This window comes from Muscardinus avellanarius, assembly GCF_963383645.1.
Source record: "Muscardinus avellanarius genome assembly, chromosome: 2".
Lineage (NCBI taxonomy): Eukaryota > Metazoa > Chordata > Mammalia > Rodentia > Gliridae > Muscardinus > Muscardinus avellanarius.
In genome coordinates, this window is record NC_137787.1 from 8,022,595 (window position 1) to 8,049,460 (window position 26,866).

A 26,866-nucleotide genomic window follows, 5' to 3' on the forward strand; every position below is an offset into this window, starting at 1 on the left:
AGTGAGCTGATGCTACCCTTCCTCCTCCAACCATTTCCAAAGACCACTGGCCCCAGTGCTGCTTTTTCCCGCCTTAGAAATCCCATGGGAATGTTTAAAGAACCCCCACCAGCTGCCTGTGCGGTGTCTGCATAGATGAAGACCGTGGAGAAGGGCCGAGGCTCTCCACTCAAGCCTGGACGGAGCTCCTGCTTCCAGTGGAGCTACTCTCGGGAGAGACCCTCCTCAGCCCCCTGAGCTCTGAGGACCCTTGGCCATCCCCTTTCTTTTCAAAGCTCTTTGCACCTCGACTGGAACTACCTGAAAAGCCAACACCTAAAATTTCTTCTGCTTTGCCAGGCGTGGTGGCGCACACTTATAATCCCCACGCTTGGGAGGCGGAGACAGAAGGATAGCTCAGGTTCAAAGCCAGCCGCGCTGGCTTAAGAGACCCTGTTTCCAAATAAAAATATAAAAAATAGGTCTTGGAGTGTAGCCCGGAGGTAGAAGGGCTTCCAGGAACCCCAGTACCACCAAAATAATGATAATAATAATAATAATAATAATAATAAATGAATAAAATAAAATTTCTTCTGCTTCACCACCACCTCTTCTAAGCCAAGAAGGGCCCTGGTGCAATGGCACTTCTCATTCTCACCTTCACCAAAGGCGCTGCGAGAACACAGTCAGTCACACAGCTGTGTATGTTCAGGGGCCTATAGAAAGTTCAGAAACAAAGCAAACCCAACCTCGCCTGTCTCCCTGCCTGGCGAGCATAAGGCAGCCATGCAAAGTACACAGGTCTACACACTGCCTGCTGCCAGAAGAGTACAAAACTTTCCAACCTACCATCAGCCAGCGGCCTGCAGGAGAGGGCGTCATCCAGGTCTCGGGCAGTTGATGGGTCAATGGTGAAGATACAGTCTTTCCTAGGAAATATTTAATATACAATTAGCAATGACACAATGAGATCTCTACTCTAATGTATTACAGCACTAAACAACAGTTAAATTTGCATGTGTGTTCTGTTATGTTGAGAGAAAAAGAATTTCTATAATCTTTCTCTGGGAAGCAAGAAATGTGAGACTGAAGTGTGACAGATGGGTGAGCGCCCTCCTCCTCCTCCTCCTCCTCCTCCCCCTCCTCCTCCTCCAGAGGCACTGACATCTCCTCTGCCGAGTGAGAGCAGGGGGAGTGGGCAGAAGGGAGGCTGCTTCCCCAGAAGGGGTCTGACTAGAGGGACAGGTCCCTTGGGTCGGTCCCTCTCTGACGGTCAGTTCTTACTCTGCTTCCCCTTCCTAGGGTTGATGGGAACCTGATCTTCAAGGATCTGCTGGAGAGGGTTTACTGCTCCTTCTCCTGTCTTGAATAAGTGGGATATAACAAAGAATAAGTTACCTGACTTGTGACACTGAGGACAGGGCCCAACAATAAGTTCTGCAGAGACCTTGGGGTCACATAGGTAACCATAATACAATTTTACTTGGAAACAGCCCAAATCACAGCTTGTGTCCACGGACTAATCATATACTTTACCCAAGCTTATCCTCAAGTATAGCCTGTGCCCATTTACCTGATGTACATCTCATGATTAATCTACACAGCACCAGGACATTCTCCTTCTGGTTTATAGTTTCCCATACAATCAGCACTCACCCAGCTCATCCCTTCCTGCCCTGTGAACATGCTGGCAGCAGCTGTTCTTGGTTCTCCAGATCCCCAGCCCTCTCCTGGCCGGGACACTGGGGCCTTCCGCAGCAGCCACCTCCCGCCTGCGCCACACTCTCTAGGGGCACTCCCGCTCCCACTGGCCTCTCCCAAGCTCCTGTTTCCTCTGCACTGCCAGTGATCCGCCACCCCACCCTCTCTCCCCGAAGATGGGCTGGGCCGTGCTGCTACTGACCACAGTCAGGCCTGCTCTCAAAGACTTCCTTATAGGTCTGCTCAAACTTCCCCAAGCCCTCCGGCTGCCATGCCCTGGAGCACCTGCTGAGGCCTCAGGCCTGCTCTGTCCACCCAGCTCTGCTTACCATCCTTGCTCATCGCCCTCCTGCGCCACTCTGGTCCTCCCACCAACCCTCCGCCACTCTGGTCCTCCATCGACCCTCTGCCACTCTGGTCCTCCACTGACCCTCCACCACTCTGGTCCTCCACCGACCCTCCGCCACTCTGGTCTTCCACCGACCCTCCGCCACTCTGGTCCTCCCACCAACCCTCCGCCACTCTGGTCCTCCACCGACCCTCTGCCACTCTGGTCCTCCCACCAACCCTCCGCCACTCTGGTCCTCCACTGACCCTCCACCACAGCACCTAGACGCCAAGACAACACTACTGCAAACTGCACCAATGGCTCAACAAGAGCTTTGGGGGGAACAGAAATCCCTCCACTTTAAATATATACATTAATTTTAGCCAGGCGTGGTGGCGCATGCTTGTAATCTCCGCGCTTGGGAGGCGGAGACAGGAGGATTGCAGAGGTTCGAAGCCAGCCTTGCTGGCTAAAAGACCCTGTTTCCAAATTAAAAAAAAATATAAAAATAGATGTGGGAGTGTTGCCCGGAGGTAGAAGGGCTTCCAGGAACCCCAGTACCACCAAAAATAAATAAATAAATATATAAATACATATATATATACATTAATTTTAATGTAGCTTGAAATTCCAGAATGTCAAATGTTTTAAACAGCAACAACAATAGAAATTTAAAATAATAAATGCAGCTGGGCATGGTGGTGCACACTTGTAATCCCCACGCTTGGGAGGCGGAAACAGGAGGATCAGGCAGGTTCCAAGCCAGCCGCGCTGGCTTAAGAGACCCTGTTTCCAAATAAAAAAGTATAAAATTGGTCTGGGAGTGTAGCCCAGAGGTAGAAGGGCTTCCAGGAACCCCAATAGCGCACGCACACACACACACACACACACACACACACACACACACACACACAAAGATAAATGCACACCCATTGGTACAGCCCATTGGTAACCAATGGAACAGTCCCATAATAGAATAGGATTTAACTATGAAAATGAGCAGATTATTCACACAAGCCGCAACTCAAATGGCTCTCAAAGGTGGTAGGCTGAGTGAAGAAGGCCACTACTGAGCACTTACGTATTATGTGATTCCACTTAGGACATTATCCGAAGGTAAACGATAGTGACGGAGCACGGCTCCGTGGCTCCCAGGGCCCTGGGGCCAGCGCAGGGAGGACAGACTCTGCTGATCTTGCTAGTGGTGTCTAAGCTCTACGCCTATCTTAAAATTCATGGACCAATAAAGATCAATTTTACTTTTTGCTAATTTAAAAATAATTTTAAAGCGTGAATTTTGAACTGAGGAAAGGAAAAAAATATGTACTAACTGTTTACAGTGTTGATCAGTGGGTACTTGAATTACAGATTAAATTTTCCCTTTAAGGTGTTTTATATTTTAGAAAAAGTTTCACTGCAATTGAGTATTCCTTTTGTAAAGGGAGAAAATTAACAATGTAGAGCATCTTCCCCAAATAAAAAACAATTGTCAATATATAATACTGCTTATCAGAGGGTTTAACAATAACATTTGTTTAGACTCCTCTTGCTTAATCCAGTCAATGGCTTCAAAATTATGGATCTGGCACAACTCTGTACCCACTGGTGCACTAAGAAAAGGAGGGGAAAGTAGGTGCCACCAGGTGGAAGAAACAGATGCACGTAGCGAGCAGCCCAGGACGGGAAGGCCAGCACGGCACCACACACAAGCTGAAGATCTCAAGGACACCAACCACACGGTGTGGGGACACAAAGGCGAAGTCTCAGGATTAACTAGAAATCATCTCTGTCCCACCACATACAAGAGATTGTAAGCATGGCGGCGAAAGAAGAGAAACAGTGAGTCCTCCAGAAAGCACAGTCCTCAGGGCTTCAAACAGGGGCTGCAGCTCAGAAGCGTTTGTTGATGGAGTGAGTTCATGACTGAATGAGAGGTGAAATTAATCCTGAGTCCAGTAGTGTGGGGTGTAAGTTGGTGAGGACCTTACCCTTAGTTCACAAGGTAAAGAAGGGACGCTCTGCTCCTTTTGGTATCGCTCATAAAACCTGCCAAGAGGCGTATATACACTGAGTACTCAATAAAAATACTTGCACATCTGAAGCTACAGTGTCAGATGGGATGCTAGGAATGCTCTGGGACTTCTTTCATTCTAATGATTTTGCAAGAAGCTGAAAGAATGTCCCTCCAAGTCAAAATGGAAAAGAATACTCTGTTAGTTACCTTGGTAGCGGTGGGAGCCACAGTTTCCTAGCTTATTTGAAGGGCTAATTAGGAGGTCATATTTTCTTAAAATTATTGTCCTCAAGTGCTCCGAGGCATTCATTTCCACGGACACGAGTGAATGACAATGCCCACCGAGGCATTTCCAGTCTACAGCTAGTCCAGCCATATTGGACAAGATTAAGGATTATACAGTTAGTTCAAAACTGTCTTCCTTGAGAGAACCCACAGTTATTTTCTGAAAAGACAGCTCGTTTTGTTTGTTTTGACTGCTCTTAAACTAGAAACCTAAAAGTCTAAATTAAAACTGAGCTCTGAGGAACAGTACTCAGGAAAGCTTGCTTGCTACAAAGATATACCACCCAAACATTACCTGGATCAGGGATCGGGATACCACGCTCCACAGACCAGACTTGACCTGTCGTTTGTTTCTGAATGGCTTGTGAGTTTAGTTCAGATTTTGCATTTCCAAATGGTTGAAAAGAGATCAAAGGAAGAAAACAATTTTCTGACACAGGAAAACTATATGCAATTCAATTTTTAGTGTCCATCTTTATAAAGCTTGACTTGCCTTTTCAACACAATGGCAGAGTTGACCAGTTGTGAGAAAGACAGCATACCTAAAATATCTGCTATTAGGAGGCTGGGGATACAGCCTGGGGTAGAGTGTGTGTTTAGCAAGCTAAGGACCTGGGTTAGCTGGGGTTGGGGAGTTCAGGAGATGGCCCTTAGTAGAAAGGTTGCTAACCCTGTTTCAAATCAGTGTTTTCTAATGAAACAAGACCTTCTAAAAAGGTCTTGTTATTCAATTCGTTTGGGAAACGCTGGGTTGATTTCTTAATTATAGAACTTTTCAGAGCCTTTAAAATGTTCACATCAGCAGTTCCTGCATACTCATTTGCCCTGGCACTTTTCTGTGGCAGAGCATCTGCCCAGAGGAAGCAGAGTCCCTCAGGGAAGCCCATCTGGAGGAAGGATGGCCTGCACGGAGACCCCCGCACAGGACTCCAGTGAACTCTCTGTCTCCAGGGTTTGTGCCACTAAGCCTGTGCCAAGGGATGCAGCAAGGAGTCAACTGAAGGCCCATGCTCTCCCCTGCAGGGCACCGACGAGCCAGAGCCCATCTGTCACTGCACGAGCACCTGTGGGGAAGCGTGCACAGCGCAGAGAAACTTCTGAGCTGGCAGTCTCCATCTTACACACATGAATTTTATCCTCGATCAAGTTTGTCCTTGTGTTGGCTGTTTGGAAATTCAGAAAAACATTTGTGACTTGCCTCTAGAAGACCTGATTTGTAGTCTGGACACTATAAACTAACTTTTACCCTGGGTGTACCTAACTTCCCTACTCAAAGATGCCTGCCTTTTGCCCCACTTCCTAATTTTAAGAAATTATTGCATTATATGTAGTGTCTGCAAATTGCATGAAGTCATTTTTTTAAAGGCAGAGTATAAACAAATGCATATGTAAGTTGTAGGATTACAACATTTCAGAAACATGTGTTGAGAGGGTGCTGGAAGAAAGCAACACGCAGCTCTGACTACTAGGAAAACAGACTTCAGACAGAGGAAGACCACGAGGGCTCCCAACAAGGAACTGCACAACAGCAGGCTCCAAATTGCACTATGGAAAAGTGGGAGCCCGAGGGAACAATGAATGACCCTGACAAGCCCCAGCCTCACTGAGAGCCAGTGGTTTAATTGGTTCACTGCCGCGGCTGCGAGCGGGCCATGATGGTGGACGAGGGCTCCTAGTGTGGGCCACAGGGGCCAGGAGCTGCTGGCCTCTGCACTTGGGAGCCCAGCCCCATGGGGCAGTGCACCCTCCAGCTGTTAACATGCTTGGGATTTTACTGGCTCCTTGTCTGGAAGGCTCGAACCTTGCAGGGAACAGCCTGGCCTGCCAGCTTTTAGGACCTGTAAGACAAAATATTTAAAGAGTTCTGCAACAATGGTTAGAAAGAAGCTAACCCTGACCCACAGGAAATAAAGTGCCAGGTGGGGGAGGGAACGAAGGAGATTCCATGAGGCTGCAGAATTCCAATTCAGAGCAAGTTATGTAACCAAAAGTTCTGAAGGCACCTGACTCAAGGGCTTGGGAGAACTTTAAAGAGACAGCATCTTCTAAGGATCATCTGTTTCACTCAAAGCCTTCATTCTGGGAAAAGGGCACAGAAGGAATCGTGGAAAGCCTTTTATAATCCTAAAGATCTGATCAGGAGTCCGAGAAAATGACGAAAGCTGAGATCCTGTGCCTCGCACACCTGTGCACCCCTGGCTCCCGGCCCTTCAAGCTGGGAGCAGCTGCGGTGCCCACAACAGCATCTCCTCAGCCCTCTGTCACTGCTCGCCTCCCTGGATGTGGGCCACGGTCCCTGCTACATCCCAGAAATTGTTCTCCCCACAGTGGTGCTGGTGGATTAATCACCTTTAAAGCATGGCCACAGTGGAAACCCTCACCAACTCCTTACTGAAAAAAGTAGAAATGAGGCTTAGGATTCAAAGTCCTCCACGGACTTTTCTAATTACATTGCACATTTCCAACGTATGCCTCGCGTGCCACACCTTTTTTCATCCTCTCTCTTCTCTGAAATGTCTGTGGTGTTCCTATATCACGACACTTTCCCCACAGTCTCCAAGTTCTAAGACCTTCGGAGCTCAGAGGCCTGGCTGCAATGCCGCCTGCCCTGGGGGCCCTGTGGCTTCAGGGTGGAAGCCCCTCTCCCCACTTGCTTCGCCCATGCTGGCAGCCCGCTCCCCTCTGAGGGCACCAGTCACCATCCCTGGTGTGCTGGCAGCTACTCAGGGACATGTGTCACCACTGGGACAGGATGGGAGGCAGGATCAGGGCCAGCGCTGACGTTCGCCTGCCTCTGTGTCCCTTCCGGCACCTGGAAGTACACATACAACAAGCAGCTGTGGGAGATGAACCAAAGAACGACCAGGGGCCCCTTCAGCACTCTCCACTCCACTGTGCCACGGTGCCTTGGGGCACAACTCCTGACTTCCTGGCGTCGGACCCTGTGGTCGCACCACAGGGTTATTACTTCCAAGGGTGTCCTTTTCTGTCTTCATCCCATCTTCTTTTCTCATAAAAGTGTTTTACAAACTGTGGTTCAGGGACCATGTCCAGAGTAACAAAATTGATAGAGGCCCTCCTCTGTCCGCGCCTCTGGGTTTGTCTTCTTGCTGCAAGCAATTCTGGTAGGAAGGATCTGGGTCAATGGTGGTGAACGGGTGAAAAGGAATGGAAAAAATCTAAGAAATGACCTTAAGGAAAAAAGAGTAAAACTTTTACTCCAGTGCCTTCTTAAGTTAGATGGTAGCACAGTTTATAAAGCAACCAGAATATTTTATGTAAACCATAGCAGGAAAAACAGCCAGAGACCTGAAGCGCTCATCCATAGCCATGTGTCCCCAAAAGCACCGTCATGGGGACCTAGCCAGGTGTGTGCCGGGTCTGCAGTGCAGACACACTGGGCTCAGCTTCCATTTCACTGAGCTGGAATTGCCATCCAAACCTAGGTCTGTCCCCACTGGGTTGTTATTTTTTGTGGGTGGGGACTTTTGTTTTTTCCAACAGCAGTTGTTATCTTACTATGCTCAGTTCTAATGTAATGGAGGCTAGAGTGTCTAACACTGATCACAGAGTTTTTGAGAACAAAAAAAGACTAAGTCCCATGAACAGAAAGAGCCTTGGTTCATTTGCACCCAGCCCCTCCTCCACCCCCCATCAGTGATGGAGTGACTTGAATGAGGTGAGCTGAAACAAAGGACACAGGGCTCTGGGCGGGCATTTCTCACCTGACCAGGTTTTAAAAATAATAACCTGTGGGTCCACAGAGGGCCATCTCATGCTTTGGCAAAACTCTACACCAAGTGAATATGGTTAATAGTTTTTACACTCTAGAAGACAGTAACGACATGAAACTGAATCAGAACCAACATAATCCGCTCGCTAAGCCTTCCATGCTCTATGCCTGGAGTGCAGGCCAGGCCAGGACCGGCCTGGTGCCACGGGGCCAGAGACAGCTCGGGAAGCCATGGCATAAGCACACAATAAGCACAAATGGCTTTCTTCCCTCAACTTCCATTCCGAGAAATGTTTAGCTTTCAGGGAACTTGAAAGAACACTAAAGTGAACATCCATGGCCTCTTTCCCCAAGGTACTGAAGGTCGGCCTTTGCTGTTGGCTGGCTTTCACCTTTTCCTCTCTTTCTGGGCCTCCCTTCAAATAGAAGGCTTTCTTCCTTCTATTCACCTTTGAACTGCTGAAAACTACAATGCAGAGATCATGATACTTTGCTCTCCATATTCCAGCACATGTTTTATAAGAACAAAAGCATCCGTGTGCAGCTCCACAATATCATTACAACATCCAAGAAGGATAATAATTCTCTATCATCTAGAGACTATATATGTCTTCAAATGTTCCCTCAAAGTCTCTTCAACTTCTCGTCTTCCTCCTACTCTAGGAGACAATCAGTTTGCACACTATATCTGGTAGTTATATTCTTTACATGGCTTAATGGCCACTCATATTTTAATATAGCACTGCTATTGTGGAAGAGTCTCAGTACTTGGGAGGCTGAAACAGGAGGATCACAGATTTGCGGCCAGCCTCAGCTACTTAGTGAGGCCCTCTACAACTTAGTGAAACCCTGTCTCAAAATAAAGAATAAAAAAAATAGGGCTGGGGGTGTAGCTCAGAGGTAGAATTTCCCTGGGTTCAATTCCCAGCACCACACACACACAAAAATGCTGAGAGCCAGATCAGTCTATTTGGAAGCTTCCTGCTACCCTCTGTAAATAATGTCCTCTATGGAATGAAATTTTGAGACTGTGTGAATATCTTGGGTTCAAATCCTAGCACCAATGATTATATATATATTTACTTATTTATGCATTATAATCATGCACCATGATGAAGTCCGAGGTCATAGAGGCATACATGCACAAAGTACTCATTGAGCCTTCCCATGCGTAAAACAGTGATTTGAAATAATACAGACTTCTGGGAAGATGGCGACCAAGGAAGCAGCTCTTATCAGTCCTGCTGACACTTGGTCTCTACTGCCATTAAAACAGCATTATGACAAAAGAAAGAAACAACATTAATTTAAAAAGAAACCAGCTTTTTGTTTTGTTGATTTTCTGTATTTTTATTCTTTACTTCATTGATTTTTGTTCTGATTTTAATAATTTCCTGTCTTCTACTGGCTTTGAGGTTAGATTGTTCCTGTTCTTCAAGAGCTTTGAGGTGTGTCATTAGGTTATTTATATGAAGATTTTCTTTTTTTCTTATGTGAGCTATAAATTTTCCTCTTAATACTGCCTTCACAGTGTCCCAGAGGTTTTGATATGTTGTATCTCTATTTTCCTTTGTTTCTAGGAATTTCTTGATTTCACCCCTTACTTCTTCTATGACCCATTCTTTATTCGGCAGTGTGGTGTTCAGTCTCCACATGCTTATCTGGTTCCTCTGGGTCTTCTTATAGTTGATTTCTAGTTTTATTCTATTGTGATCTGAGAAGACACAGGGGAGTATGTCACATTTTTTTAATTTGCTAGTGCTCACGTTGTGGCCCAGGATGTGGTCTTATTTGGAGAGAGAGAAAGAGAGAGAGAGAGAGAGAGAGAGAGAGAGAGAGAGAGAGAGAGAGATCAACCCAAATTATGAGATAAGAGATTAAGAGTTTAAAAAAGAAGATATTACTACCAACAGTGTAAAAATCCAGAGGACTATCAGAAACTACTTTGAAAAACTATACTCCAATACTCAAAAATACTCAAAAACTATACAGAATCTGGAAGAAACTGACAACTTTCTAGATAAACACAACTTTCCTAAACTGAGTAAAAAAAGATATAGAAAATTTAAACCAACCAATAGTAATCAAAGAGATTGAAGCAGCAATAAAGAACCTACCATCAAAGAAAAGCCCAGGATCAGATGGTTTCCCACGTGAATTTTATAAAACATTTATAGAAGAGTGAATCCCAATACTCTTCAATCTATTTTGTGAAATAGAAATGGGACTCTCCCAAATACATGCTATGAAGCCAACATCACATTAATATCAAAACCAAATAAAGACAGCTCAAGGAAAAAAAACTATAGGCCTATATTGTTGATGAACTTAGACATAAAACTGCTAAACAAAATATTAGCAACACGCATTCACAACCACATCAAGAAAATTATACACCATGACCAAGCAGGGTTCATTCTAGGAATGTAAGGGTGGTTCAACATACAAAAATCAATCCATGTAATTCATCATATAAACAGAACCAAAAGCCCAGTGTGGTGGCACATGCTTGTGATCCTAGTACTTGAGAGGTGGAGACAGTAGGATTGCAGGTTCAAGGTCAGCCTCAGCTACTTAAGTGAAGCTCTCAGCAACTTAGTGAGACCCTGTTTCCAAATAAAAAATAAAACAGGCCTGGGTGTGTAGCCCAGAGGTAGAAGGCCCCTGGATTCTATTTTTAGTACCCCCCCACCAAAAATAAAATAAAATAAAATAAAATAAAATAAAAAAACCAAAGACAAAAATCACATGACCATTCCAACAGATGACGAAAGAGCATTTGGAAAAGTTGAACACCCATTTACACTAAAAGCACTGCAGAGGATCAGAATAGAAGGAACACACCTCAACCTCATAAAGGGAATATAAAACAGGCCTACAGCCAACATCATATTAAGTAGGGAAAAACTTTGAGAATTCCCCCTAAAAACAGGAACAAGACAAAGATGACCATTATCACCACTTCTTTTTAATATAGTACTTGAGACTCTAGCCAGAGCAATAAGGCAAGGAAAGGAAATCAAAGGAGTACAAATAGAAAAAGAAGAACTCAAACTATCACTATTTGCAAATGACATGATAACTATACTTAGAAGACATAACAAACTCAACCAAAGGCTTATAGAACTGATCAACAAATTCAACAAAGTGTCTGGATACACAATCGATCTTAAAAAATCAGAAGCTTTAGCCAGGCATGGTGGCACACGCCTGTTATCCCTGTGCTTGGGAGGCAGAGACAGGAGGATCGTCCAGGTTCAAAGCAGCCCCGCTGGCTTAAGAGACCCTGTTTACAAATAAAAATATAAAAAATAGGTGTCTGGGAGTGTAGCCCGGAGGTAGAAGGCTTTCCAGGAACCCCAGTACCACACAAACACACACACAAAAATCAGAAGCTTTCCTGTATGCCAAGCATAAATCCAATGAAAAAGAAATCCACAAAACACTTCCATAAATGGATATCCCAAAAAACATTAAAATATTTAGGAATAAGTCTTATCAAGGAGGTAAAAGACCTCTACAAAGAAAATTATAAAACACTGAAAAAAGAAATCAAAGAAGACCTTAGAGGACAGAAAGATCATCTATGTTCTTGAATAGGCAGAATAAATATAATCAAAATGGCCATTGTTCCAAAAGTGATCTACAGATTCAACACAATACCCATTAAATTACCAAGGTCATTCCTCACATAGAAAAATTAGTCCTTGTGAATTCATGTGGAATACCAAAAAACCCAGAATAGCCAAAGTAGTCCTCAGGAACGAAAACAATGCAGGAGGCATCACAATACTTGACTTCAAACTATACACTACAAAACCATAGTAATAAAAACAGGATGGTACAAAATAAAAATATCTGGAACAAAAACAGATACATAGACCAAGTAGAGCAGAATGGAAGATTCAGAAACAAATCTGCACACTTATGGCCAATAGATTTTTTGTGTGGTGGTACTGGGGATGGAACCCAGGGGTCTTCTACCTCCAGGCTATATTCCCAGGCATATTTTATATTTTACTTGGAAACAGTGTCTCTTAAGCCAGCTGAGGCTGGCTTTGAACCCACATGATCCTCCTGTCTCAGCCTCCCAAGCACGGGGATTATAAGCGTGCACCACCATGCCCAGCTTGGCCAATAGATTTTTGACAAAGGGGCCAAAAACATACACTGGAAGAAAGCCTGTTCAATAAATGGTATTAGCAAAACTGGTTAACAATAAGCAGAAAAATCAAAATAAACCCTACTTTCTTACCCTGCACAAGAGTCGGTTCAAGAGAAATCAAAGACTTGGAAATTAGACCAGATACCTTGCAGCTCCTTGAAGAGGGCATAGGTCCAACACTACAGCACATAGGCACAGGTAAAAACTTTCTCAACAAGACCCCAAAGGCACAAGAAACTAAAAGGCTGATGAATACATTGGATTGCATTAAATTGAAGTGCTTCTGTAAAGCAAAGGAAACTATCAAGAACCTCAACAAAGAGCTGACAGAATGGGAGAAAATTTTTGCCAACTATTCCTTGGATAAAAGGACTAATATCTAGAATATACAGAAAACTCAAGAAACTCAGCAATAAGAAAACAAATAGCCCAATAAAAAAATGGGCAGCCAGGCGTGGTGGCACATGCTTGTAATCCCCGCGCTTGGGAGGCGGAGACAAGAGGATCGCGCAGGTTTGAAGCCAGCCTCGCTGACTTAAGAGACCCTGTTTCCAAATAAAAATATAAAAATAGGTCTGGGAGTGTAGCCCGTAGGTAGAAGGGCTTCCAGGAACCCAAGTACCACACACACACACACACACACACACACACACACACACACACACAATGGCAAGGCAACTAAATAGACACTTAACAAAACAGCAAATTCAAATGACTAATAAATATATGAAAAAAAAGCTCAACATCATTAGCAATCAGAGAGATGCAAATCAAAACTACCCTTAGATTTCACCTAACTCCAACTAGAAAGGCAATCATTCCAAAACAGAAACAACAACAAATGCTGGCAAGAATGTGGAGAAGTGGGAACTCTAATACATTGTTGGTGGGATTGCAAATTAGTGCAACCACTTAGGAAAACATTATGGAGGATCCTCAGAACAATGGGAATGAACCTACCATATGATCCAGCATTATTACTTCTAAGCATCTACCCAAAACAACGGAAACCAAACTACCAAACTAATGCATGAATATCTATGTTCATAGCTGCACAATTCACAACTGCCAAACTATGAAACCAGCCAAGATGTCTATCAACAGATGAATGGATTACAAAACTATGGGATATGGACACAATGGAATTTTACTCAGCCAAAAAGAACTAAATGATGTACTTTGCAGGGAAATGGATGGAACTGGAGAACATTATGCTAAGTGAGATTAGTCAGTCAGAAAAGGTAAGAAATCGGATGCTCTCCCTAATATGTGGAAGCTAGGGAGAAAATGGGTCATAGGAAGAATTCTAGATGAAGAAGCAGAATCTATAGATAAGAAAATAAGGCATCCTAACTGAGGGGATGGAAGGGGGAAGAGGGAAATTCCCTAATGTACATTCACAAACATAAAAATATCAATCACTACGCAAAACATGAGAAAGAGTGAAGGGGGAGGGACTTGGGGATGGGCTACATGAGTGATGTGTGCATGTGTGCCTCCACCATCTTGTACCCCATTACCCTTTAAGATGAATGACTACAATGCACCAAGAAGAAAATCTTAAAAGAAATAATTGTGTATGTGCATTATATCCACTAAAGCGTTTTCCTCTTCAAGTCTTCCTCCTCCTCTCCATCTTCTCTCAGATAGGTCCCCTCCTTCATTCCACGAGTCCCTCCTGTATCCCAATTTCTCCCTAGCTTCCACATATGAGGGAAAACATCCAACCTTTCACTTTTTTGTGACTGACTGACTAATCTCACTCAGCACAATATTCTCCAGTTCCAGCCATTTTCCTGTAAATGACATAATTTTGTTCTTCTTGATGGCTGAGTAGAGATCCACTGTGTATACATCCCATAAGTTTGTGATCCATTCATCTGGTAATGACTTCCGTGGTTGGCGATTATGAATTGTACAGCTATAAACATAAACATGCGTCATTCCTATGGTGGTCTGGTTTCAATTCTTTTGAGAGTGGTATAGCTGGGTTATATGGTAGGTTCATTCCCATTCTTCTGAGAATCCTTTACACTGTTTTCCAAAATTGCCGCACTAATTTGCAATCCCACCAACAGTATATCAGAGTTCCTACTTTAAAGGGAGCTTTTCCTTCCATTGGAACAGCTCTGGATCTTTAGAGAGCCACTGATTTTAAAATTCAATGTGTTATAGTCCAATACCGCTACTTTTTGATAAGTAAATTATCCTAGATTAGGGTAGTGGGGGCCCTTTCAAATGCCTTCCTATATTCCTTTGGTTGTGTCCCCACATACCTTTGAGCATTCCAGTGCTTTTGAGAACAAAACCATCTATTTCCCTAAGGAGCCCAGATCCCTTTTGAGGGTTTAGTATTAGAAGCTAAAACTAAAAAAATTTTTTTTTTGTTTTTTTGGTGGTACTGGGGTTCCTGGAAGTCCTTCCAACTCTGGGCTACACTCCCAGACCTACTTTTATATTTTATTTGGAAACAGGGTCTCTTAAGCCAGCACGGCTGCCTTGAAACCTGTGAGATCCGCCTGTCTCCACCTCCCAAGTGCGGGGATTACAAGCGTGCGCCACCACGCCTGACAAAACTAAAAATTTTTGTGAGAGAAATAATAATTACTCCTTGGATGTCATAGCTTATAGGACTCTGCAGAAAGCAAAGTTAGAAAATACTGGGTTTGATCATATGAACTTACTGATATTTTATTCCACTGGCCTAAAAACTAGAATTGTCTTGTGAGTCACCCTAACATACTGTTCAAAATCACGAGTTCACACTGACACTGAAATAGTTAGGAACCGTTTCCTTGCAGCACCAGGCCCCAAAGAGGAGGGGGTCTCAGAACAGAGCTCAGAGCCACAGAGGAGATACGCCGGCCTTACGCCCGAGAACGCAGCAGCAGCGCCTTACTGCCGGAGGCAGCAGTGAGTTCACCGGACAGCTCCAGAACAATGCACTCAACAGCCCACCAGGCTCCAGAGAGGAGCGGCGAACAGCGAGCTGAGGTGAGTCGCTGTGGAACAGCCAGGCGGGATTCGGCAGATTTTTCGGCACAGGGAGTGTCTAAAGCTCCCAGTGGCTGGACTCAGCACACCCTTCCAGGACTCAGAGCGGAGCTCAAAACCAGAGAAGAAATACGCCAGCCTCACAGCCAAGGGCGTGGCAGCAGCACCATATTGTCACCGGCGGCAGCAGCGAATTCACCGAGTCCACTACAGCTCCATCAGCGCACTCAAAAACAGTGAGTCAAATTGTGGCCCTAGAGGATAAATCCCAGTACTGCACTCACAGGGACTTGACCCAGCGGGAGAGTGGTGGTGGCAGAGATATCACACCATAGGAGAATGCCCAACCTGGCACCCCCCATGATCTAAAGCAGCCTCGATTGACTCCCTAGGTCTGAGACTCTGCGATACAACCCAGTAAAGGAGTAGTGGTGACTGAGATTCCACAGACTCGAGATCCAGAGCACCTTAAGTGAAGTCATAGTGACCCAAGGGAAGAACCCAGAGAAGGCATAAACTTCCAAAATCATGGGAAAGAGGAATAACAATGGAGCAATGAATGCCCACAACCCCACAACATCAGAACCTGATAAAACAGAAATTCAGAGATTTCTAGAAGATCAAATCAGGAAAATAACTGTAGAAATAATAGAGCTGTTTCAAAAAGAATTCAGAGAGAGTCAAAGAGAGATAAAGGATGCAATTAATGAAGTAAAGGCCTCAATTCAAAGTACAAACAACCGATTAGACCACATGGAGAATAGAATCTCGCTCTTAGAAGATGATCACTCCAAAAATGAATGCATAGTTTCTAATTTAGAAAAAAAAATCCGACAGCAGGAATCTGACATTGAAGAAATATGGGCCCATTTTAAGAGAGCTAACCTAAGAATAATTGGAATAGAGGAGGGAAAAGAAGGTGAAACCAAAGGGATTAATAATATAATCAAGGAAGTAATAGCAGAAAATTTTCCAAACATAGAGCAAGAGGTTGATACACAGGTCCAGGAAACTTATAGAACCCCCTTTAGACAGGATCGGAGAAGAGGATCCCCACGCCACATAATTGTCAAAATGACCAATGTGGAAGCCAAGTGGAAAATCTTAGAGGCAACAAAAACAAAGGGCCAAGTGACATTCAGAGGCAAATTAATTAGAATCACTCCAGATTTCCCAAACCAAGTCATGAGAGCCAGAAGGGCTTGGGTAACATATTCCAAACTCTGAAAGAAAACAACTTCCAGCCAAAAATTCTCTACCCAGCAAAACTTTCTATCCAATTAGATGGGGAAATAAGAAGCTTCCACAAGAAACAGAAACTGAAGGAATTAATGTCTTCAAAACCAGCACTAGAAAAATACTCAAAGAGTTTAACTACAAAGAAGAAATAGGTAACACACACCAGAACCAGAGAAACAAGATTTTCCACCAAACAGACAACTAAGATTGGTTATCTGTGGAGATTCATTATTTATATTAGTCTTTTACCTATCTCTAAATTGTATTGTTTGCTTTTATTGTTGGTAATTTTTAGGATTTCTAGTTGGAATATTAATATACCTTCAGATATAGCATTTGGAAGTATTTTATCCCATTCTATTAGTAACTTTTAACTCTGTTTACATTGTCTTTGGATATACAATTTTTTTTAATTTTTAGGGAGTTTGTTTAGTCTTCTGTTGCCTGTGCCATTGAAATCATATCCAAGAAATCACTGCCAATTTCAATGTTGTGAGGTTTTATGACCCAGATTGTCTTCTAAAAGTTTATTGTCTTAAGACTTATATTTAGGTCTTTTATCTATTTTGAGTTAATATTTGTATATGGTGTTAGGTAAGGGTCCAATTTTATTCTTTTTCATGTAATTATTATTTTTCAACAATATTTAGTTAAAAGATTATTATTTCCTCCACCAAATGTTTGTGGAAACCTTGTCAAAAATAACTTGACAATATATGGAAGAATTCATCTCTAGGTTTTTATTTAACTCTAATGGTTTATATATCTGCCTTTATAACAGTACTACACTGTTTCAGTTATTGTAGCTTTATATGGTTTGAAATCAGAAAATATACATCTTCTAGCTTTGTTCTTTTTCCAGATCGTTTTGGGTATCGAGAGTCCATATTCCACATTAGGATAGATTTTTTCTGAAAACTAAGTAAATAAATGTATGATAGTTTCACCTAAAAAAAAAAAAAGAAAAAAAATATTTCGCTGGTAAAAAAGAAAACAAAAAGAAATATTGACATGTTATCTTTAAGTCATCAAAAGCTTGGTATCAGACAAATGAAACTGTTCTGTGAGATTATCATTGTTAATTTTGGATAAATTGCTATAGTACTAGATGTCAACCACTAAGCTAAGCATGGGAAGGAGGGATGAGGAGGGAATGGGGTGGGGATCGGATAGGGGCTAATTGGGCGATGTGTGCATGTATGTCTACAAAAGTTTTTTTATCCCACTATGATGTATGAATACAGTGCACCAATAAAAAAATTAAAAAAAAAAAGTTAGAGCCGGGCGTGGTGGCGCACGCTTGTAATCCCTGCGCTTGGGAGGCAGAGACAGGAGGATCGCGCAGGTTCGAAGCCAGCCGCGCGCAGTGGCTTAGGAGACCCTGTTTCCAAATATAAAAAAAATGTAAAAAGAGGTCTGGGAGTGTAGCCTGGAGGTAGAAGGGCTTCCAGGAACCCCAGTACCACCAAAAAAAAAAAAAGTTAGAAACCACCATGGGAAGAGTAACCAAAACCCCAAAACTCTCTCTGAATACCTTCTTCTTCTTTGATTCAGTCAGTATAACTTTCCTATAGTCCACATTAAAATAATCATATTGGGGTTACTTTAAGACACATTATAAGAATACTGACTGATACAAACTAAGTTCTAAAACTGAACTAAATTAAGTAGGTATAAGCTTTCTGAAAATAATCACACAGAAGGATCAAATATCTACACTCCTAAATACAGAGTACTAAAAGTTTAAGCATAAAAAGCTCCCTATAATGCACAATGTTTTAGAGTATGAACACAATAAAGGCCTTCAATATATGGGAAATCTTGCTCTCATTAAAAATAATTTGAGCCGGGCGTGGTGGCGCACGCCTGTAATCCCCGCGCTTGGGAGGCAGAGACAGGAGGTTTGCACAGGTTCAAAGCCAACCTTGCTGGCTTAAGAGACCCTATTTCTAATAAAATATAAAATAGGTCTGGGAGTATAACCCCAAGGTAGAAGGGTTCCATCCCCAGCACCACCAAACAAACAAACAAACAAACAAACAAAACAATCAATACTGCGAATACTTTGTTTAAACTAGGCATGGTAGCACAGGCCTGTAATTCCAGTACTTGGGAGGCTGAGACAGGAGGATTGCAGGTTCAAAGGCAGCCTCAGCAATTTAGCGAGGCCTTCTGCAATTTAGTGAAACCCTATCTCACAATTAAAAGAAAATATAGGCCTGGGAGTAAAGCTAAGGAGTAGAATGCCCCTGGGTTCAACTTCCAGTAACCCCCCCAAAACACTTTTTCCCTCAACTTCCTGGGAATGTCCCCTTGAGGGAACAGAATTATAATGATGGTGGCTGTTCCAGTCAGCATTCTCACTGCTATGACCCAAAATATCTGCCTACCACAACGTAAAAGAGAGAAGATTTGTTTGCTCACAGTTCTAGAGATTTCAGTCCATGTTAGGCCAGGTTACATCTGCAGAGCTCAGGGCCTGGTGATGGGAAGTGGGGAGAGCAAGTTGTGTGTGTGTGTGCGTGTGTGTGTGTGCGTGTGTGTGCGTGTGTGTGTGCGTGCGTGTGTGTGCGTGTGTGTGTGTGTGCGCGTGTGTGCGTGTGTGTGTGTGTGCGTGTGTGTGTGCGTGTGTGTGTGCGTGTGTGTGTGCGTGTGTGTGTGTGTGCGTGCGTGTGTGTGCGTGAGTGTGTGTGTGTGTGCGCGCGTGTGTGTGTGTGCGTGTGCGTGTGTGTGTGCGTGTGTGTGTGTGCGTGTGCGTGTGTGTGCGTGTGTGTGTGCGTGTGTGTGTGCGTGTGTGTGTGTGTGCGTGTGTGTGTGTGCGTGTGTGTGTGTGCGTGTGTGTGTGTGCGTGCGTGTGTGTGTGTGTGTGTGTGTGTGTGTGTGTGTTTTCTCCCTAAGGCCATACCACAGTAATCTACCTCCTTCAGCCACACCCTATCTACCTATGCTGCCACCTAATAAGTCCATTAATCCATCAACAGGTTTATCTCATGATTCAGTTTCATCATCTCTGACCATTTTTGTCAGTACATGAGTTCTTCCAGGGGATATTCTATATTCGAATCATAGCAGTAGCTATAACTTTTATGCTCATTTTGTCTGGGGAAACTGAGGCTCAGCAAGGTTAAAAAAAACTGGCTCAAAGCCACAGAACTGCAGAGCTATGACTCTGGTCTTAGGAAACCATGCCCCAAAGAAAGGTCTCAGAAGCAATGTTTCTCTTTATCTCCTGCTTTCCTCTCTCTGGCCCCTTATCCCCTACTCCAAGCCAAATCACAAAAACTAGAACTCCTTTTTCCCAAGGCAAGCCACAGAAACTAGAACCTGCTTTCTTTCCCAAACCAGCATTAAATTAAAAAAATGTAACTATACCATTCCTCCATTTTTCTGCATAAAAGTTGGTCATAAAGAAATTCTCTGGCCTGCCTTGTTTTACTGTGTACCATTAGTAGCCTGTATTCTAGAAAGGGTCCTGCCCATACCCAAAGGAAGCACTGTTGCACAGAGAAGAATCTGAACACACAGGCCTTTCTGGGTCCCCCTCAGGCGATTACTATGAAAGCACATGCTTTTTGACCAATCCTAACAGCTACTCACACTTCAGTGAACCCAAGCATAAAAATGGATAGTTCACTCTGGGTCTTTGTGTCATCAATCTGAAGGCTCTCATGTCATGTCCAACTATAGGCAAATAAATGTATTGTTGTTTTCTACAAAAACAGTAAGGAAAGAAGCCAAAAAAGAACAGAGCTGAATATTCTTTCACTTATATATACTTTACACTTTCAAAAAAATTTTAGGCACTGGAAATTAAACCCGAGGCTTCACACATGCTAGGCAAGCTAATATCCCATACTTTAAAATTTTCTTAACAAGTTCCAGAAGCAATATAGTTAATATGTAAAACAGATATTGTAACCGAATCTTAGTATGACTTTTTCTGAGACCAAACACAATGGGGTAAAGGCCAGAATTTAATGGATTTAAATTCTAGTGGACAGAATTAAGAATAGTCACAAATTCAAGGAATTAACTATGTCTAGACATCTCTCCTAGGTTTCTATTTGAGGAACAATATATATATATATTTTTTTCTCATCCCTTGAGTTCCCAAGCCAGGAATTCAGAACCTGCTGTTGAAAGGATCATCATCCTGAATTCTCAATCCATTTATCAGGCTAAGATGCAAATGCAAGTGGTGAATGCATTCCCACAGCTCTGGGGCTCCAAAGCCTTCTCAGGGAGCATGCTGAGCTAACCGGGGAAGGGTTAAGCCACCACTATTTTTCAGATCTGAAAACAGTTGTTCTGATATGAGAAGAAACATCACAATGGTGCCAGCTCCCTTCAATAAAAGCTATACACATTTTTTTTGCACAACTGTATGATTGTTATGGCAACCATAAAAAATGGAACTACCATTCTTCAAATTACACACTACCCACACCAGATTACCTTCATATGCCTGTTCCTCCACATTACCCAGAGTTTCTTTTCAGAAAATGCTATTTCTGTCCTATAGATGTTTAGAAGCAAGATAAAGCGGTCTCTTTTAAAGGGAGATTCTACCACAATGAATCTTTCAAAGGCCTTGTTCTTCAAGAATTCTTGGGCTTTCCTGTCAAGTCTTTTTATCCTATGGTCACTGGGAGGCCTTAAAATATTCCCCTCCTCCCCGGAGGCAGAGGAGCTGCCTGGAAAATATATACTCAAAATGAACGGTTTTACTAAATGGACGATGCAGAAAGATGATGTTCAAACATCATGAATGGGTCTTAACAGGCCTGGAATAGTTCTAGAAAATACTGAAACCATTTACCAGAGGCTCAGTATAGTAAAGTAAGATTCTTATATCGGAATATATAATATATATATATATATATATTACGCATACATAAATATACACATATATATACATATTAATATATATTACTGCAATGAAATTTGCTCCAAAATAAAGAACATATGTATTTTTAATACCCCAATAAATTTTAGCTATATTTCAGGATAATAGGGAGTTTCTTATTTGGCCAAAATGAACAGAACTTTGTAACTTTCAATAGCAACAAAGAGTATAAATTTATTTATTTATTTATTTATTTTTTGCTGGAAGAGTCATAGAGATTACCCAGGGTCCTGTGCAAGCCAGGTATGTGCTCTACCACTGAGCTATACTCCCAGCCCTTGTATGTCTTTAAATATTCATTTGGAGCCAAAATTATTTTGTAGTGTTTAGAGCTGGTTCTACAGTTTGGGTTTGTTGTTCTTATTTTGTTTTGTTTTAAGCAAGCTGATAATGACTTTCTAGCTGATTTTAATATTAAATACTTAGAGTTTGAGAAGAAAACAAGTTCACAATTGCTGTTTTCTCCAGAATTTCCAAATAAGAAACTGGGACATAATGAGACACAGGGTGCTTCTTCTCCATCCCGCATCCTCAGGAGAGGAGGACGGGTGAGCCCCACATCCAGCACCCACTGAGCTCAGGACTTCCACACTGTCTCCCTGACTCAGCTCAAGCCCAGTGCCCGGTCCTTGCCATGCCTTGGGCACCCTGAATCACCATCCCACTTTGGCTTCCATTCCTGGTGGAACCGCCCATACCAACTGGACTCTTCTCCTCTCTTTCTTCCCTGCTTTTCATATCCTTTTATTTGGCTACCAGGATGAAGTAAGTTCCTAAGACATACCATTAAACTCTGCTTCCTGTCTCAAAGCCTTCAGTGACTTGCAGCCATCTTTAACTACAGTCCTCAGGGCAATCTTCAGTGGCCTCCGTGATGTGGCTTCAAACCGCCTCTCGATTCTTCCTCACTTTCATTAATGTGGACTCTGGCAAACTCTTACTGTCAAAATACCCTGAATTACTGATTTGTGTAACCTCATCATTTTTCTTCTACACCTGATTCTCTTTAAAAACTTACTTTCTCTCAATTATATAATTTAATTCTATTAATATCTTTCTAGCAAATAGTAGAGATGATAAATATTTACTGAATTAATTATCTTTTAAATTGGGCTGGAAGAGCTCTGAATGGTTTTCATTTAAAATCTGTTTATCAGAAACACAAACTATCTGTGAGAATAGAACTCACTTCAGTGATGCCTTGGGACTCCCAACTGTGGCCTGGGAAGACTGCTCTGGAGAATATTGGGCATTTAAAACCAAAGTCCTTTGGATTATGAATATATTGATACCCAATGGTATATGAATAGGGGACAAAAGGTAAGAAGAGGGAGTAGAATTCAAGAGCAAAAGAAAGTTCGAGCTGGGCGTGATGACGCACGCTTGTAATCCCTGCGCTTGGGAGGCGGAGACAGGAGGATTGCGCTGGTTCGGAGCCAACCTTGCCTGGCTTAAGAGACCCTGTTTCCAAATAAAAAATATAAAAATAGGTCTGGGAGTGTAGCCCGGACGTAGAAGGGCTTCCAGGAACCCCAGTACCACCAAAAAAAAAAAAAAAAAGTTCGAATTTTTTTTTTTAACTTCTCATATAACTTAAACATCAAGGCCTGCCTGGGAAACTTAGTGAGAGCCTGTCTCAAAATAAAATTTATGGCTGGGCGTGGTGGTGCACACTTGTAATCTCCGCGCTTGGGAGGCGGAGACAGGAGGATCGCGCATGTTCGAAGCCAGCAGCACTGGCTTAACAGACATGGTTTCCAAATAAAAGAATATAAAATAGGCCTAGGAGTGTAGCCCTAAGGCAGAAGGGCTTCCAGGAACCTCAGTACCACCCAAAAGTAATAAATAAATAAGTAAATAATAAAATTTATAAAGGGGCCAGGGATGTGGCTCAGTGTCTAAGGGCTTGCCTAGCATATGGTAGGCCCTGGGTTTAATCCCCAGTACTATGAAAAAGAAAACAACTACATTCTTGCATATCATCCCTGTGATATCAGAGTTATTCAAAATTTCAAATTCTTGTAATAGAAAAATAATGAGAAATGCTAGCCATAAAGCTGGGATTGAACACAACTGTGGTAGATACACTGTGGTGTCTGATCTTACACTCCTTCAAATGAGCATGTAACCCAAATGGGACAGTATGATCCTTACCCTAGAATTTGGGATTGGAACAGAGAAAAGGAGAGGGAGACCAGAAGGGGGGGTTGGGTTGACCGCCTCCCCATCTAGGGACAGGCCAGGACGGCTTGGCAGGGCAGTGGCCGTTCCACCGAAGAGCAGGAGCAGAGGAGGTTCCTCTCTTGTGTGGAAGAGGAGGCAGACGTGTGGAGATGCTGCAGAGGCAGAGGAAGGAAAGCAGCCTCCCTGGGTTTCCTGCCTTGCTGCAGCTCCTGGTTCCCTGCCCTGGGGTTCTGGGACACACCACAGGATCCTTAAAACAGATTCCTCTTTCTGCTTAAGTGAGCTCCGTGGTTTCTGTTATTTGGGACCAAAAAGTCTTAATTAATGCAGCAGCTGTGGAAAGTTTCCTAGAACGGCTAGCTTGTCGTGGCTTCCACTCGTGCTTTCTCGTCAGCGAAGCTGTGGCAGGACATTATGGTCAGCCTCGACACTGACTCTAGGGAGACCGGAGCCTTCCAGGCGTGAGACACACAATTCCATTCAAGATCGAACCACCCTTGAAACTACCGCCTTTGCCATTCAAACTCCAAGTACAATGTTATAACACTGGTCTTCTGGCCATTAGGGATGTGGCGAAGTGTCCAACATCTATTTTCTCAATATGAGGGAGAGGAAGTGTACAGTGTTTCTAATTAATTTTTTACCGGCATGGGTTTAAGAAGGAGGAGACACAAGGAGGAAGGGTAAGAACTTCCAAGAGTGCAGACCTGAACTCAGTCCCACCTCTGCCCCTCTCAGCCATGCGCGCTGGGTTTAACATGGCGCTCATCTGAGCCACAGTGTGATTATGGGCATGTGCCACCATGCCCAGTTGAGCCAGTTTTATCATCTGTTAATTGGGATATGTATTTCACAGGGTGTGTTAATGATAAATGAAATATGTGTATAAAAGGCATAAAATAGGCATTCTATAAATGACATGTTTTGGTATATGTGTATATGCCGTATTAAGAACAAAGCTAGGTGAAGACTTCAAACTTTTGCACGCATTAATTTTCTTTATCCTACACACTCTTAGACCCACTGGGGGCTGATTTTTCCTTTGCTGTTTCTTCTGTGCACATCAAACACCAGGTGGAGAAAGGAGAGAGATGCCCAGTGCATGCCTCCTGTGTATCCAGCACTGCCTCAGTCCTGAGAAACACTCAGGAGTGCTCAGTGATTTAATCTTTTCAAAATAACTCTTTTTCAAAAAGAAACGATTAAATATGACTATAGAAAAGGCTAATTGAACACACATTTAAGCTATTGTTATGCTTGTGGGAACACTTCTATCCTAGGAATTCTAATTACATCTGAAAGACCACAGGAGAACTGTTTAAACAATCATAGTTTGAAACTCTTAATTCGCCCATGTGTAAACTTTGGTATAATCCACTAAGTCACTTCTCAGGCAGACTCCAGGCAACATTACCTCCGAGCCTGAGGAGCTCAAGGCACCAGGCCTGTTTCTGCACACAGGTAAGAGAACCCTCTCCTGGAAGCCAAAGGGCTCTATGTACTCCGTTCACACGATGCTACAATGCTCAAACCATTTTTTGGAATTCTTTAAGAGCCACTTTTCCAGCCAATTCATGAGCTTCACAAGAAAATCCATTTTACTGCTTTATAATTATACTTTTTTTTTGAAGTTGGATTATCCAACTTGATCGCCCACCTGATTTACCACCCTTGGCTCTGAACTGCCTTGACTCTTTCCAAAAATCAAATCCACCCTCAAAAGACGAAGAGTTGCCATTGTTGAAAATGTGCCTCAGGCTCTGAAGGCAATTTCCGAAGAGGCATCCAAAAATGTGTATGCTGTCCGTGGCTCCTCACCCGCCGCCCGCCAGCAAGCCCAACCCGCCCCTTCGCGGATGTCTTACGACTGCTTCTCTCAATCCCCTCACTCCCTGCACAGCGAGGCCTGGCAACAGAGCCGTCTACACGCAGGCCCCACTTCCTCACCTCTGTCTTCTCCGTGACTGATCATAACCCAATTTTGGCTCCAACCACTCCATGGAAACCACTCCCGAGATACCCAAATGACTAAGAAACCAGCTTGATGGCTGAATCAATGCATGGCTGTGCTCCAGCCTTGCCCCAGCTGACCTCCCCGCGGCAGGGCACAGGGACACTCACCCCCGCTCGGAACGTGTGCCAACCTAGCCTGTTCCTTTCCTTTAACTAACACGCTCTCTCTCTCCCTCTCTCTCCCCCACTTTGGGCCTTTACTGCTCTCATGCACCTACATGGTTACCTGCCATGCAGACTTCTTTTTGGCGTGCCAGCCTATTTTTCTGTCTGTTTATCACCTCCTTTTGGTATTCGAGGCACACACTCACTATCTGAATTTTACTTGCCTTTCCCATATAAAAATGCTGCTGTTGGTGTCCTGTGCCTCAGCATCTCAGATTCTACTGAATTATGCTTTGGACTATGGTGACTGAGACGATGTAAGGGCCATGCAGGCATCTCCCCTACTGACAAGTCTCAGAGCATGAGGTCATTAAGAGTACTTAACTGCTTTTCCTTCTTTTTAAAATACCAAAGTATATCAAGATCCTATTCATCATTCAAGATCAAGTTCAAAGGTCACCTTCAAATTCAAAGCTCTTCACACTATATTACTTTATTGTCTGTGTTTACCTGCTGACATTAAAAAAAAAAATGAACCTCATGCCAGGTGTGGTGGCGCACGCTTGTAATCCCAGCGCTTGGGAGGCTGAGACAGGAGGATCACATAGGTTCTAAGCCAGCCTCAGCTACTTAGTGGGGCTCTCAGCAACTTATTGAGACTGTTTCCAAATAAAATATAAAAAGTAGGTCTGGGAGTATAAGCTGAGGCAGAAAGCCTCTGGGTTCCACCCCCAGTGCCACCAAAAAAAAAAAAAAAAAATGAACCTCTTATTTTGAGTTGAGGTAATTACAGACTAACCTGCAGTTGTAAAAATTATTAGAGGTTCTGTGCACCCTTTACCCAGTTTCCAACTGCAAAAGCTTATAAAACTATAGTATAATAGCAAAATCAGGATCTGGACACTCATACAACCAACCTTATTTAGATTTTCTGGTTGTCTTTTTTTTTTTTTTGCGGGGGTGGGGATGGAACCCAGGGGCATTCGACCTCCGAGCTACACCCCCTGCCCTATTTTTTATTCTTTATTTTGAAACCGGGTCTCACTGAGTTGCAGAGGGCCTCACTAAGTAGCTGAGGCTGTCTGCGCACCGTGATCCTCCAGGTCTCAGCCTCCCAAATGCTGGGATTACAAGCGTGCACCACCATGCCCAGCTCAGATTTTCTGTTTTTATTCATACTAATTTTAGTGTGCATACAATTGTTAGATGGATAAAGTCAC

General features: G+C 43.2%; 1 protein-coding gene across 1 annotated transcript in view; it reads right to left on the reverse strand.

The window, feature by feature from the left end:
- The window catches only part of DIS3L2 (DIS3 like 3'-5' exoribonuclease 2), a gene marked incomplete at both ends in the record, with an annotated part of 327,839 nt that overhangs the window by 126,636 nt on the left and 174,337 nt on the right, over positions 1-26,866 (reverse strand). The window contains one exon of the mRNA XM_080689222.1: positions 829-908. Coding sequence (XP_080545348.1) covers positions 829-908 — 80 coding nt within the window. The remainder of the gene's footprint in view (positions 1-828; positions 909-26,866) is intronic.